The 15,995-nt window shown below is 37.7% G+C and overlaps 1 protein-coding gene across 2 annotated transcripts in view; it reads right to left on the bottom strand.

Annotated features, from left to right (window-relative positions):
• Window positions 1–15,995, bottom strand: part of LOC110104442 (glucose-6-phosphate 1-dehydrogenase, cytoplasmic isoform) — a 68,228-nt gene that overhangs the window by 12,810 nt on the left and 39,423 nt on the right. For both annotated transcript variants that reach the window (XM_020833551.2, XM_028696403.1), the window contains exons 9-12: window positions 9,002–9,038; window positions 6,941–7,012; window positions 6,624–6,771; window positions 6,302–6,397 (exon numbers count right to left, since the gene is read on the bottom strand). In XM_020833551.2, the coding sequence (XP_020689210.1) occupies window positions 6,302–6,397; window positions 6,624–6,771; window positions 6,941–7,012; window positions 9,002–9,038 (353 nt within the window). The remainder of the gene's footprint in view (window positions 1–6,301; window positions 6,398–6,623; window positions 6,772–6,940; window positions 7,013–9,001; window positions 9,039–15,995) is intronic.

The raw sequence follows: 15,995 nt of genomic DNA on the forward strand, positions 1-15,995 counted from the left end.
GGTATACTATGTTTATTTTTATATATATATATATATATATATATATATATATGATTAGTTGATAATTTGATATTAATTATAATTAATATTTATTAATTATAATTAATGATAATTAATTATCATTAATAATAATTAATTATTTTAATTATAATTAATCTAAAAATATATACAATAAAATAAAGAAGAGATTTTTTTCTCGTGGCTTGCAACGGGCCGGCAACCCCCATACGTGCTCACGTAGCGTTGTAGGGAGGAAAACCGGCGCGGCGCTTGCGGCGATTTAAGAATCCCTCTTCAATGCTAGCAACGAGCCGACAAACCCCCTACGCGCTCAAGTAGCGTTGTAGGGAGGGAAACCGGTGCGGCGCTTGCGGCGAAGGGGATATAAAAAAATGTTTTTTTTCTTCTTTATTTTCATATAAGTACCCCCGAACGCTCACGTAATGCAGATGGGGAAAATATGTGCTTATTTCTAACATGTGCTTTCTTCTTATAATAAAAAAAAACCCTTGGGGATAAAAAAAAATTTGCAACCGCGGTGTTTTTTGACACCTACCTGAAGTGCTCACATTGCGTCGAGGGGAAGGTTGCCTCTTGGTTTTTCCCCTAAACGGGGGAGACGCCGGGAGGCTACCGAAATTTGGATCGAAGATCCACGGACTTGAACAAAAAAATGGACTTGGACTTGTTTGAACAAAAATGAACTTGGTGCAAAGGACAAAAGTTGAACCGAACAAGACTACAGAGGACTTGGATTGAACTTGCACATTGATTTGAACTTAAATGAATGATCAAAAGGACATAAGTTGCACTTAATGACATAAAATTGAATTTGCAAACTCAAGTGAATTATATAATACTTGAATAAAGTGTAGTGGATCTTGAACTGGAAGAAAATGAGCATTGACACAGTTAATTTCGACCACAAGAGATTTTGGCTCAAACTTGAACATTGACTTGAGCTAATTTGGACATTAATCAAGCATTAGATTCAAGTGAAATTTTGATTTGAGTCTATATTGAACTCAAATTGGAGCCTCAATGAACCATGCTTTGAGTATAAAATCATACTTAAATCAAGCTTAAGCGGTTGATGTTTAACTAGACTCAGATTTGGATTTGCCTTAGTTTGCAAGGAGTTTTGCTTGAATGCAAATAACAAGATTTGAGCTTGGACTGAATAATATCATATGAGACTTGAACTCAAACAAATGACAGAAGACTCGAATCAAATTCAACCAAGAAGAATTTGAATTCTAATAGAAAATGAGTTTCATTCAAACCACAAGAAACATGCCACAAGCCACTAAGCAGTGAATTGGATCTCAAAATGATAAATGCAATTATGACTTACAAGATAGTGAATTCCTAATCAAGTGAAAATGAATGAGTTTGGGAATTGCACTTTGAATAAGAAACTTCAAGCATAACTTGCTTACAAACAATGCTCACTCACAAGCAAATGCATCGATGTCTTGTGGAATGTATGAAAGCCAAGGCATGATAAATGAGGCTAATTATCAAATGATATGAAAAGAATGCTGCATGTCTATGAATAATGAGCTGTTGCATGATGTGTTTATTAGCAGGTCATAAAGGTAGTGGTTGACAAAGAGTGAAGATGAAATCATAGACTTGTTGTGAGACCTCGTTCCCTTACTGTTCCTCTCTGACTTGGATTTTCCTCCCAGGATTGTCCGGGACGATATTGAGATCGTCCAGGCCGATCTGTACTGTTCAAAATATCGGCCTGAGAATAGTTCTGGGAACCGTTCAGGACGATCGATTTTGGTCTGATCGTCCCGGGACGATTTGGCGATCGGCCGGGCCGATCAACTTTATGATTTAAGCAAATCAGCTCGTTTTGAGGAGAGAGAAAATCATTTTAAAACAAAATATTTGATTTGAGGAGAGAGAAAGAGAAAGAGAAAGGGAAAAGAGGAAAAGCTTGGTTTCGGAGGCCGCGGAGCGCTTTTCGTCCGACGCAGCTGTTGGGAAAAGTGAAGATCTCGTGGTAAGGACTCCGAATCCTATTTCTGTTTTTGTGTCTTTTTGCAGGATTTTTGTGTAAATTTGACCGACTACTGTTACTCTGCCCGATTTTCGTACGATTTCTGATTTTCCCGAAATTGATAGATTAGATTGATATGCTTATGATTATTGATATGATTGTTATATATTGCTTTAATATTGATTATTGAATTGATTATTGATTGATTATTGATACTGGAACACACGTATAACCTGGTTGAACATTGGTTGAAGATTGATATTGATACCTGTACAGGATGGTGGGCCGACGGGCTTTCCTTTAAACCATTGATCATTGATATAACGATTGGGAGTCATAAGGAGTTTATAGAAATGCCGACGGGCGAAAAGAGTGACGACTCTTATTGATAGAACCAATGTATGGATATCTACAACAGCAATATGGATTCTACAACAGCAACATAGCCAGTTGATTGTACTTGTCCAGTATATAGTATTGAATTGCATGTTTACTGTATTGATTTATGAATTCATTGTTTTATAGATTCCTGCTTTATCGACTTTGATTGGATTTACTAGATCGTACGATTTCATTGATTTCACTGATTGATTGCTGTGCATCGACATTGAGCATTGATATAGAAATGGATGGATATAGATATTGCATTGATAGCATGGACATGAATAGTATAGAATCATTGACACTGTTGCCTATAGATTCATTGTTACTACTGCCTATGGATTTATTGATCTTGCATATAGATTCACTGTTGTTATTGTTTCTGCACCGTATTGACTGCTGCATGGATTCACTGTTAGAATAGATTGAGATTTATCGTACTGCTTTTCTCGTTTGATTTCATTGAATAGATAGTATTGATTAGGCCGCATTGATTTGATTTGATAGCGATTGATTTGACGGATTGATTGAGTTCCTATTGTGTACGGATTTCTTCGAGATTGACATGGATTTATTGAATTGATTTATCGATTCGCCTGCCGCTGCATTGACTGGTTTTATTGACTATGGATTTCCGCATTGCATAGACTCATTGACCATTGATTGACTTGATTTGATTGACCTGCATATTGATAGCATCGCCGTGCTTTGATTTCAGTTGTAGGCTTTGGTGACCTGCTGGGCTTTGTAAAGCTCATTATATGTGGTTAAAATTTTCAGGTCCGAGCAAGGCAACTGGAATGGAGTTCGATCAGAATGTCAGACGAATCCTTTCACTATTAATATCTGGGGCATCACACTTGTCCTAATACTATTCACCTTCATCCTAATATATGCAAGAGGATTGTGAGAGATGCAATGCACAAGTATATACGGGAGATATGAACCAAATATAATAATTTCTCCACCACATCAATTTGTAAACACCGCAAAGAAGAAATTTTTGGCGAATGTGCAAATTCATCAAAGGGATAATAAATTGAAATTGAAATCCGACACTCATACAGTCAAGGAAGATTGATGTGTGGGCAAGCATATCGATCCCTTGCAAAGCAACTAGGAGAGACATATTGGTGTTCAGGAACAACAGTAAAATGCAAATGTAAATGCTTACAAGTGGTATCAAAAGATCTGTAATACATACAATCTCTCTACGGATATAAATGTATGTACAACGTGCTATCTTTGGGTAGATACATAAAGACTTCAGTAAATGCATTATCCTGAAGTCAATTTTAGCCTATGAATGAATACATCTACCTGCCTATAAGCAACAATATCGGATGTACTGAAAGGATCAAAGACTACGAACAAGTGTCAAAGGGTTACAACAAATGCAAGCTCCTACAAATGCATTATCCACTATAAGAAATTTATTGTACACAAGTACACTACCTACAAGAAAATGCTGAAAATACTATGACAAAGATAGACTTTTACGAGCCATCATAAAAAAACCCGTCGAATGTCTAAAATACCCCCGCACAAGTGCACCGTAGTTTGTATACACATAGGTACACTAAAAGGGGTAAAAGCAATCATAGAACCCGCATGGGCCCCGACGAGCATGTTATTGGTACATGTGTGACATCTAGGGATGTTGCGCGGGTTATTAAATTTAAACCCGATCCTCCTTAACAGGTAAAAAGGAGTCGACAAGGTTTATTTATAAAATGCCCCCAAACACCGCATGAGCCCCGACGAACATGTTATTGATATACATGTGATGTCTAGGGATGCTGTGCGGGTCAATAAATGAATTCTAGTTCGAACCCGATCCTTCTATACGGATTAATATGAGTCGACATGGTTCGAACCATCAAACAAATACACGGTTGTGGTGACCAGTGATTTGTTTTAATACATCCATATTTGGCTTTCAAGGCCTATAATCAAGAGAATTCACTAATAAATGCATAAAACCCATGAAACCTGATCCTCTGTTGACTAGTAGACAGAGTCGACAAGATTCAATCCAGAAAATGGAAATGTCCCCAAACACCCCATGATGGCCGTGTTGAATGCATATCTCAACCGGAGGGGTTAAAGACAAAATTTCAAAATGCCATCCAAAAAATCCAAAAAAATCTCAATTCCCAAATATTTAAAATTGAAATTATCGATCCATACTTAAAGCAAAATCCATCCACCCTCCGCAACAGTTTGCCGAGGTGGACAAATTAAAATACTACTTCAGCTCACAAAGAGTCAAATGCCTAGTCGAAAATATCACTAGGATCCATTCTCAAAACAATCTCCTGCCAATAAGGACGTGGTATGTGTCCTATGACCGACGGTTTTGCCGCCAAATGGCACCGCAGGATAAACGGTTATGACCCGGGGTCTCTGAACCGAGTGGTTTTGCCGCCAAATGGCACCACAAAATACCGGTTATGGCCAGAGCCAATACGCTCCTTAGTGACATTAAATCCTTGAGATATGAATCAATAGGATATAATCGATAGGGCACAAAACCCTCTGTTAGCTAAGGTGGATTTAAATTTGTCCCTTTCGACAAACATACACCTCAGGTCTACAAGGTCCCCTTGGATGAAGCAACCCATGGCTGCCGACAAGGATCTTTCTGTCAGGTTGGGTCGACTACCTCCTCTGACTAAGTAGACCAGGGACCATGATAGTCTGGGATGATAGAACCATGAGATCTTGATCGGGTCTATCATCCATTCCCCCACCATCCTCTTTAAGTGCAAGATGATGAAAATTTCTATTTAAATATCAAATCTTCCAACCCTTCAAACATTTCCAAATTATCAAATTTCAAACCCATTGCTGCTACTATATGCCAGATAACACGTATTCTCTACGTATCTAATTGACGACTAGCCTTAATCGAAAGTTCTCTCTCGTTATCGAGAAAGATAATTAACTATAGGGGCTTGTGCCTATAGGAAACCAGAACTCATATCATAAAGTCCTCACAAAATGAGGGCGAAATCTCTGGGTAGTGTCTTATCTACAAACCCATATGTCTTCCAAAATTTACCTCGGAACTTATCAGTTAAAACTCCCTCGCCGAATAAAAAGAAAAGCGGGAAGGCCGGGGCCGAATTTTCGGAGCCCACATAAGGTTGTGGCAATTCAATTAAAGTATGAACCACACACAAGAAGTTCACTCAATCTCATACAAAAGACTAAGAAGACGCAATACAATCTATGATTTTCAATTTAAATACATTTCATAATAGCTGCAGCTTGTCACAAACAGAACCCTCATCCCAGATATTGTATGTTTTTGCCTCGAGCATCATGATCGTGTCCTCTTGGCATAGCTTCCAATGAAGATCATCATCATACAAGTTCTCTAACATAAGCACACTTAGCATTAGAGTTCTTGAAAGAGCTTCAGTTATCTAACCAAAAAGTGCCTGATATTTAAGAATTCATCGTTACTAAATTTAAAAAATCTTACCATCTACCCAAGTTAAGAAATTGATGTCTTTATTAGTAGCCTTATACAACCCAAAATTATTCACAAGGGAAAAGGGAATATAGGATTCTAGAGATGACCCTTACAAATACAAAAATTGGCTCCTACAATGTAATACTTTGTCATAAATGAATTCAAAAGGTGGCACCCATAATAGAGAAGTTTGTCATAATGGCATTTAAGTTCCCATCTCTTGGCAAGTGTATTGTTGAGAAACAACTCTTTGTTCCACATTTTTAGTTAACAATATAATTGTAATATACAATAAAGTAGAAAATGTCAAACATCTTATATGACAAAATTTCTTACAGCTTAGTAAGAAATCACATTCTATTTTACCCCTCAAAATCAAATGTCATAATTAGTTTATTTATATAACTTAAAAAATTCGCACATCTTACATTTATAGATGTCGCCAGGAACTTCCTTGAACTGAACACGAATTTCAGCCTTCCTTGAATTAAGAGCTTTCCCAGCCTTGAGTATAAAAGGAACACCTGTAATTTTATAGCATGTTAAAAGTGGAAAAACTTGGGATGATTATTAAAAATCCATCACTGAAATTTATTACTAAAAGAAATAAAATTAAGTTAGAATTTCACATATTCTAGCAAAACTAACGCCAATACCAAGGGAAATGCCAAACAAAAACTTAGAGCAAATGATAGTTTTCAACTAATAAAATGAAAAAGTTCATTTGAAACTGAGCAAAGATGAAACAACCTTCCCATCTTTCATTGTGTATCCGTAAAATAACAGTTGCAAAGGTAGGTGTATTCGAGTTTGGTGAAACTGTTTGGTCATCCTTGTATCCATCATATTGTCCTAGGACAACCTCTTCAAGCTTGATGGGTAGGACTGACTGAAGGACCTGAGAAGTCATAAAAATGTTAAAGAAAGGCAGTAGAAAATATATGCAAGTAAAATACAAAGAGGCAACACATACCAATTTTTCAGAGTTCATATCTAAGTATCAATGAAATTAGGAAAAAATTGATTGGAATACATAATTTCAGAGAAACAAGAATAAAATTCAGAACCTTCACTTTCTCATCTCGAATATGCTCAGGCTTAAGGGAAACCGGCTTCTCCATTGCAACCAAACAAAAAACCTGCAGACAAATATAATATTCTATCGTCAGACAACTAAATACGCTTGCAACTATATGAGAGAATTCATATGGAATAGCAATCTGCATATGAAGTCTGGGAAACTAAAATTTGAATTATTTAAATAGCAATTTAGAAAACATAATACTGAAGCCTTATGCAATGAATGCTATCATGAGCTATCAATAACAGGCATCATCCAGAACTCAAACTAGACTCTCTTATGCAAACATTACATAACATTTATGTCCTAAATTCAAATCATTCAACCAATCTAGAGAACAAGAATTCGTCAGACTTACAACTATTAAAGTATAATATACTTATGTCCAAGAAATTTCTGAAACATTTTTATTTAATTGAACACAAAACCTTATAAGCAGTAAATGATTTAAGTACAACAAGCATTTAAGAAGAATTTCCAGAGGAAAAGTAAAACAAATAACATGAGACATTGATACAAAAAATTCTGCTAAAAAAGGAAAAAAAATGCAACGTTTGAAGCCTAGTGAATCCAGATGAGTGATGATAATTTTTTTTTCTTATTACTTCCTCATCTGGAAAGTTTTGAAACCTCCTATCTAGGAGCACCAATGCTCTGCAAGCTCTCATCAAAATAATAAGGATTTTTTAAAATATGAAAACTAATTTTATCAGTAGTACGATGAAGAGCAACCATATTATGAGAGATCAGGATCAATGTTCAAGCTTGCAGGTGCAGGGGTGATCAATCCCCTGGGGCTAACAAAGGCAAGCTCAAAATGTTCTCATTCCATTGAAAGGTCTAAACTTGGTCCCAAATTCTGAGTGCAACTCTGATTTAAGGAGGAGGAACAATTATCAATTTATCATGTTTAAAGGTTGGATCCAATCATTAGTGTGCTCCCCTTCACCCAGTTCTTTGGTTTCCTCAATTCCTGATGAGCCTTTAAACATTTAGAGTAGTTGTACCCAAAAATCTTGCAAGAACAATAATACAAGGAAATGCCTTTAAATTCGGCCTTTTACAAATAGCCACAAAAAGAGTAATCAATCCACACCTCCTTTTCAAGAGAACAAAAAAAGTCTAGTTCAACCATAAAACTAGCCATGGCCTAACAAGAGAGAGGAGCAATTGCAAGAAGCATTTGCAAAGGTTTTCTAGAAATAGAGCCAAGTGAGAATAAGAAAATTGGTTGAAATAATATAAACAAGGGTGGAGAAATGCAACCCAAATAGGAGTGATAGTTCCTCGAGAAAATCAAAGTGAGGAGTCCATTTTAACACTCGCACTAGCAACCCACTAACATAATAAGATCACTATGAAAAAAGTTTGGTGTAATAACTTGAATTGATTTATAAATAGGGATAGTTTTGTATAATAAAATGAAGCCTTTTCTCCTTTTCTCTATTCAATTTTCTGAATTTAACAATCATTAATACAAAATCAAGACGTAGAATGATGATGATGCTCTTCCAATCTGATAAAATTTATCTTTAGTGGTAGTTTATCCAATGTTCCGTAATCATACCATCAAGCTTCAAAATACTGCACACTATGTCCGCAGACCAAAACATATAACGCAACACAACGGAAATACTGATGCCTGGTTCCTTGGATGACAATCCTAAGCTGAAAATGGAACAATAAGCGCATATGTTTTGTCTTTCTATCTATGTATAAAATCAGAACATGTGATAACTGATAAATGATAAACCTAGCGGTATGGTGAAATACGCTACTTTGAAATATTCAATGTATTTACAAAAAATGTTAAACAACAATTGAACTTTGGATATGGCATATCTAGTTTTATTCCTAGCTTTATGGTACTACGAGCACTTGATTCTTGTTTATGACAGAAGATCTGAAAACTAATAAACAACATCAAACTATAGCACACGAGCTGATCAAGAATGCCTATCTATAGGCTAACAAATTCAGTTTCATCAATATAAGAAGACCGTAGAAAGTACTGCAATAATAACAGTAAAAAATAGCAAACATGTACCTGCAATAGGTGGTTTTGAATGATGTCTCGAATGATTCTGCAAAAAAAAAAATCCCTAACTTAATGATGGAAAAAAAGTACTTAGTGAAAATTATTTAATTTGACCAACCAATGAAAGAAAGGATTATTTCTCTATTTGTTCCAGAAAATTTATTTATAAATATATTAATGATTAAATTAAACTGAACAAATGCCAATAAAAAGAATAATTCGGTCAGGTCCGACATGAAGATGGACCCTCGTCAGATACAAATATGCATCCTGGTAGAGAAAGGTAAAACAAAATTTTCTGCATTTAGCTCATTTTTAACATGTTATTGCCTCAGCATTTATTTCTCACCATGCAAGTTAAACGTATTCCATGAAAAAATTTTAAATTCAGTACTTGAAATATCATCATTACGCTAAACCAACTTTTCACTTTCAGATTTTATTCTGCTAGTACAATGTCGAACTATATGAATTATGCTGCAAATTTCTATCTACATTCACAAAATGGTCTACTTAGAAGCCCAGTTAAATAGCTATCATGATTATCTTGATGATTTTTTTGCAAAACCACAGCTGATATTATGAGAATTGGTTGTTGTTCAGCATAATTTCAGTAATATTATTATTTGGAAGATAAATTGGTTCAATTTTTGTTTGGAGATATAAAATATTGTTCAAGATATTTGTTCCACATTTGATTACCGATTAGATCTGGAATTGCATTATATGTATCAGGTTAGGTTTGGGTTGGGATTTCTGACCCATTTGCAAAAACGGGTCAGGTTAGGGTCAACCCATTTGGACCCGGGTCCGTTCAGGTGGGATCAAAACCCAATCCGTTGACCTGTTTTGACACCCTAATTAACACAATGTATTAAAAGATACATGTTATGATTATTCGACAAGTTTTATGTTGGCTGCCAATCACATAACTCAACCTCCACTTTTCTCATCCAGGACTTATGACCTAACAATGATAGTTTTAGGTAGAAGATTAACAATGACTTGAAATTTTATTCATCTTAATTTGAGGACATTGGACAAAGGAAAAGATTTTCAAACAAAAGATTGTAATAATTACACCTCGATAAAATTGAGTGGCAGAAAAGAACGGGCATATCATCTTGGAATGGGACAAAAGTATATTATCTTATGCTGGTATGAGCAAAAAATCATGGGAAAAGAATATAAATATTTCATGCTACTTGATGAGCAAACCCCTAACAACTATTATTGAGTTGAGCACACCTGAGATATGCTTAATTAATCATTATAAACTATTCAATTCAAAGGATATTTGACTATTTTGCTTATGCTAATATCCAAGAGAATTTGCTAGACCCTAGACACACAATGTGTATATTTCTAAGGTATGCAAATGGGATAAAGGGATATAGGCTTTAGTATGATGTGTTAAGTCACTCGGATTTTTTCACAATGGGAATATCAAGTTCAACAAATTCAACCAAACTTCAGCAGAAGTCAATGCAAATTAATGATTTGGGTGAAGATCAACAAGTGCAAAGACATATTTTATTTGCAATTAACTATAACTAATTAAATAATAACTCACTACAATAACCAATTGTATTTAAGCCTTATGAAGAGGCAACACTGTTGACGAATATTTCCGCATCAACTTGACCCCGATCGAGCGCTCGATCAACTCAATTGATCATCGTCGAGGTGAAATTAATCCAAATTTAGCCTCAGTTCAATTAAATTAAATTTAATTTAATTAAATTAAAATCAAATCAAGTTAAATCAAACCCCGTCGAGCGTCGTCGAGCTAAATTCGACGCATTTCGACACAATTCGGCGTCGATTCAAGTTTAATTTCATAAAATTAACTTGATCGGACCTAAATCGGTTTGAGTCGAGTTCAATTTGGGCTCAATTTCAACCCTAATTGATTGATTTAAGCTAAATCAAATAGTCAAATCTGAAATTGAAATCAACGGATAAGATTTGTTTGATTTTCAAATTTTGAGGCCGTTAGTTGCTCGTCAAATTTCGATTCCCGCGGGCGGCTATAGCAGAGAGATCGCAGGAGATCTCTTATCTCCTGCGACAAAATACTCGAGTGAGGATGGGCATCCTGCGTGCTTGACCGTTTATGAGATCGAAGAGGGAACGGACTCTGGTTTCTCTGGTCGATCCCGAAGAGAAAGAGAGCAGTAGGAATCCAATCTAGGCGGAACTCCTCCCCGCATCCTGAGCCTGCTCGCAAGACCTTCTCCCTGTTCAATTTCCTCTTCGAGTGCGGAACACTTGTCCGCTCCAAAGAGCTCCGCTCGCACTCCCCGATCGCGTGCGAGACCTCCATCTGACCCGGTGCTCACGCGCGGAACCCCTGTCGGCTTCCTTGATCGCGGGAATAGAGACTGATTCCCCCAATTTCGGTCGCAGAAATAGATCCCATTTCCGCCTCGTCCTGGATCCGAACCTCCTGGTAGTTCTGCTGCCCTCCTTCGAGGCCACCACGACTCTTCTTCGCTGCAACTATTGAAGGCGAAAGATTCCTTATCCTTCCTCCAATTCCGGCGACATCGAGGAAAGTGGGAAGCCGTTGGAAGCTTTTGAACGGCAAAGGAAGGCTTTGAAACTCTCCAAACAACAGTTTGAAGCCTTCGAATCACCTTGGACAGCAGCGGCGACCTCTGGAACTTCTTGGACAGCGACTTGGAGCTTGGAGCGGAGCTTGGACAGCAGCTAGAACTTGGAGCGGAGCTTGGACTACAATTTGGAGCGCTAGGACAAACCGGGTGTGGTAAAATCTTTAAAACTTAGGCAAAACCTTAAGGCTCCATAGCCAATGGCATGTGATTGACGATCCAAAGCTTTAGGTCCTTAGAAACTTTGATTTTTGGTTCCCCAAAATCCTTTGACGGCTGTCCTCTTTGCAAAACAGCGAAAATTTGGTTGTTTTCCGTTGTTGGTTCTCATGTGAGAATCCGTAGAGGATGTTAATGCGTGTAGAAGTGTTGGATTTGTGTCTAATGTTTGAGAAGCATTAGACACAAATCCAACACTTCTACACGCTTTAACATCCTCTACGGATTCTCACATGAGAACCAACAACGGAAAACAACCAAATTTTTGCTGTTTTGCAAAGAGGACAGCCGTCAAAGGATTTTGGGGAACAAAAAATCAAAGTTTCTAAGAACCTAAAGCTTTGGATCGTCAATCACATGCCATTGGCTATGGAGCCTTAAGGTTTTGCCTAAGTTTTAAAGATTTTACCACACCCGATTTGTCCTAGCGCTCCAAATTGTAGTCCAAGCTCCGCTCCAAGTTCTAGCTGCTGTCCAAGCTCCGCTCCAAGCTCCAAATCGCTGTCCAAGAAGTTCCAGAGGTCGCCGCAGCTGTCCAAGGTGATTCGAAGGCTTCAAACTGTTGTTTGGAGAGTTTCAAAGCCTTCCTTTGCCGTTCAGAAGCTTCCAACGGCTTCCCACTTGCCTCGATGTCGCCGGAATTGAAGGAGGAAGGACAAGGAATCTTTCGCCTTCAATAGTTGCAGCGAAGAAGAGTCGTGGTGGCCTCGAAGGAGGGAAGCAGAACTACCAGGAGGTTCGGATCCAGGACGAGGCAGAATTGGGCTCTGTTTCTGCGACCGAAACTGGGGGAATCGGCCTCTATTCCCGCGACCAAGGAAGCCGACCAGGGTTCCGCGCGTGAGCACCGGGTCGGACAGAGGTCTCGCACGCGATCGGGGAGTGCGAGCGGAGCTCATTGGAGCGGACAAGTGTTCCGCACGCGAAGAGGAAACCGAACAGGGAGAAGGTCTTGCGAGCAGGCTCAGGACGCGGGGAGGAGTTCCGCCTAGATTGGATTCCTACTGCTCTCTTTCTCTTCGGAATCGACCAGAGAAACCAGAGTCCATTCCCTCTTCGATCTCATAAACGGTCAAGCACGCGGGATGCCCATCCTCACTCGAGTATTTTGTCGCAGGAGATAAGAGATCTCCTGCGATCTCTCTTCTATAGCCGCCCGCGGGAATCGAAATTTGACGAGTAACTAACGGCCGCAAAATTTGATAATCAAACAAATCTTAGCCGTTGATTTCAATTTCAGATTTGACTATTTGATTTAGCCTAAATCAATCAATTAGGGTTGAAATTGAGCCCAAATTGAACTCGACTCAAACCGATTTGCGTCGATTTGGGTCCGAGCAGGTCCGATCAAGTTAATTTTATGAAATTAAACTTGAATCGACGCCGAATTGTGTCGAAATGCGTCGAATTTAGCTCGACGATGCTTGACGGGGTTTGATTTAACTTGATTTGATTTTAATTTAATTTAATTAAATTTAATTTAATTGAACTGAGGCTAAATTTGGATTAATTTCACCTCGACGATGATCAATTGAGTTGATCGAGCACGATCGAGCTTTGTCGGGCTCCATCGGGGTCGAGTCGATGCGAAAATATTCGTCAACAAAAGGACCCCCAATATGTGTGGTGAACGAAAAGAAGTACGCCACACATATTGGCGTTGACCAAATAATGACCAAACGAGATCTTCCAAATCAAATAGGGTATGATTTAAAAGAGAAAGAGAGATCTTTGAAAGCCTAAACTTAGATTTAGGCAAGATCTACAAAGATAAGGAGATTTCTATCTATCACCCTAAAGAAAGAGTTTTAAATTACTCTTGGAAGAGAATTTAGAAGTATGTGACAACTTCTAAAGAGATCTCTAAAGACATTTGATATCTTTAGAGAGGATCTGATTGGAATAGAAGTATCTTGGCAACTTCTAAGAAGAATTCTGGGGACATTTGGCATTTCTAGAAATGATTTAACTTGGTTAGAAGTATCTAGATAGCCTCTAAGAGGCTCATAGAGATTTTTGGCATCTCTAGAAAGATTTTGGATCAATTAGAAGCATTTTCACAACTTCTAAAAGAGATTTCTAAAGATATTTGGTACCTTTAGAGAGAATTTGATTTGTTAGAAGAAATTTGATAACTTCAAAAAGAACTTAAGGATATCTTACTATCACCTAAAGGCTAGGGGTATTTTAGCTACCACCTACAAGATTTCCAAGGATATTTTGGCTATCACTTGAAGAGAAATTAGAGAAATTTTGTGTCTCTAAAGAGGTCTTAGGGATATTTTGTTATCTCCTAAAAGTTAGGAGTATCTTGACTACCACCTAAAGAGTTCTCAAAGATATTTTCACTATCATTGAGAAGTGTTAGGAACATTGGTATTTCCTAAAAGTCAAAAGGCATTTGGCACCTATTTGAAAAGCTCTAAGAGGTATTTTGGCAACCACCTAGAGATAGAGTTTATCTTATTTTGTTAAGATAAAACTAAAAAGAGCTAAGGCTAAGAGTACTTTGGCTAATCCTTAGACCTTGAAGGTATTTGGTATAAGATTATCTATTTTGGCTAGATAAATCTTAGCATTTGGGAAGACTAAAGAGTGTTTTGGCAACCACTAAAAGTCTAAATTTGGGTAGATCTATGACATTCAATTTGGGTAGAACAAGCTAAAGGAATGAGCTATGAGAGACCTTAGAAGGCTTGAATTCTACCTAAACTCAGAAATTGATAAGAAGACTCCTATTTGGGGAATCTACACTTAGCATTTGATACTAAGATTTGAATTTGACTTTCATTTGGAGAAAGATAAATTTGAACTTTCTTTCATTTGGAGAAAGAAAAAGATGAACTTGATTTTCCTTTTAGAGAAAATTGAATCTTCTTTCCTTTTGGGGAAAGTGTGCATTGTCTTCCCTTTTTGCGGAAAGATGGAAGATTTGAAAGTTTGAACTGAGATTTTAATAACCCAGACCCAGTCCACAACCAGATGAAAAGAACATTTCCATTTGAAAGAAACATTCATTCATTGAAATTAAAATTTGCATACAATCAATTGTAATATTTCTTGAGGTAACGCCCATTGATAGGCAACAAAGGACGTTCACCATTACAATCAATCAACTGGTAAGATCCACCTTGATAGGCCTTTTCTACTACAAAAGGGCCTTCCCAAGTAGGTTCGAACTTGCCACCTATTTTGCGGTGGGCTATTATCGGTCTGCGAAGAACTAGGACCAAGTCGCCAACCTTGAAAGTCCTAGGACGGACCAATTTATCGTGAGCTTGACCGTACAACTCGAGGTTCTATTGAGCAAGCAAACGCTTCTCATCTAAACCATCAAATTCCTCCAACCTTAGTTAGGCATTTTGTTCACTTGTAATTTCATTGTTTATTGCAATTCTAAGAGATGGGAGCTGTAACTCCAAAGGGAGAACCGCCTCCGCTCCATAGACTAGAGCAAACGGAGTGGCCTGTGTTGGGGATCTATATGTGGTCCGATAGGCCCACAACGCTTCAACCAACTTCTCATGCCATTGACGTTTGTTTTCATCTAAGATTTTCTTTATCAACTGAACTAATGTCTTGTTGAATGCTTCAGTCAATCTGTTAGCTCGAGGATAGTATATCGTACTATACCTCCAATCAATGCTATGTTTGTTAACAAATTGATTAAGCCTGGTACTCTTAAAAGCAGGACCATTATCGGATATGATTAGACGTGGAATGCCAAACCTGTATACGATATGGTCCTTCAAAAATTGTCGTACATGGCTAGTTTTGACTTCTCTCAGTGGTATGGCTTCAGCCCACTTTGAGAAGTAGTCGGTAGCAGCAAGTATAAACCTATGACCCTTCGAGGAAGGAGGATCAATAGGCCCAACAATATCAGTTCCCCAGCTTTCAAAAGGCCAAGAGGCTATTGTTGGATGCAAAACATTAGGTGTTTGATGCAAAACTACCCCATGTACTTAGCATTGGTGGCATTTTCATGCTATTTCAACAAAATCTTTAATCATTGATGGCTAATAGTACCCAAGCATTTTAATTTTCAATTTCATTTTGGGGCCGGATTGGTGGGCGTCACACAACCCCGCATGTACCTCGGTTACTATCTTGTGAGCTTCATCTTTTGCAAGACATCGCAACCACATTTGGTCAAATGACCGCCAATA

This window comes from Dendrobium catenatum, unplaced genomic scaffold, assembly GCF_001605985.2.
Source record: "Dendrobium catenatum unplaced genomic scaffold, ASM160598v2 fragScaff_scaffold_80, whole genome shotgun sequence".
In the NCBI taxonomy this organism is placed as follows: domain Eukaryota; kingdom Viridiplantae; phylum Streptophyta; class Magnoliopsida; order Asparagales; family Orchidaceae; genus Dendrobium; species Dendrobium catenatum.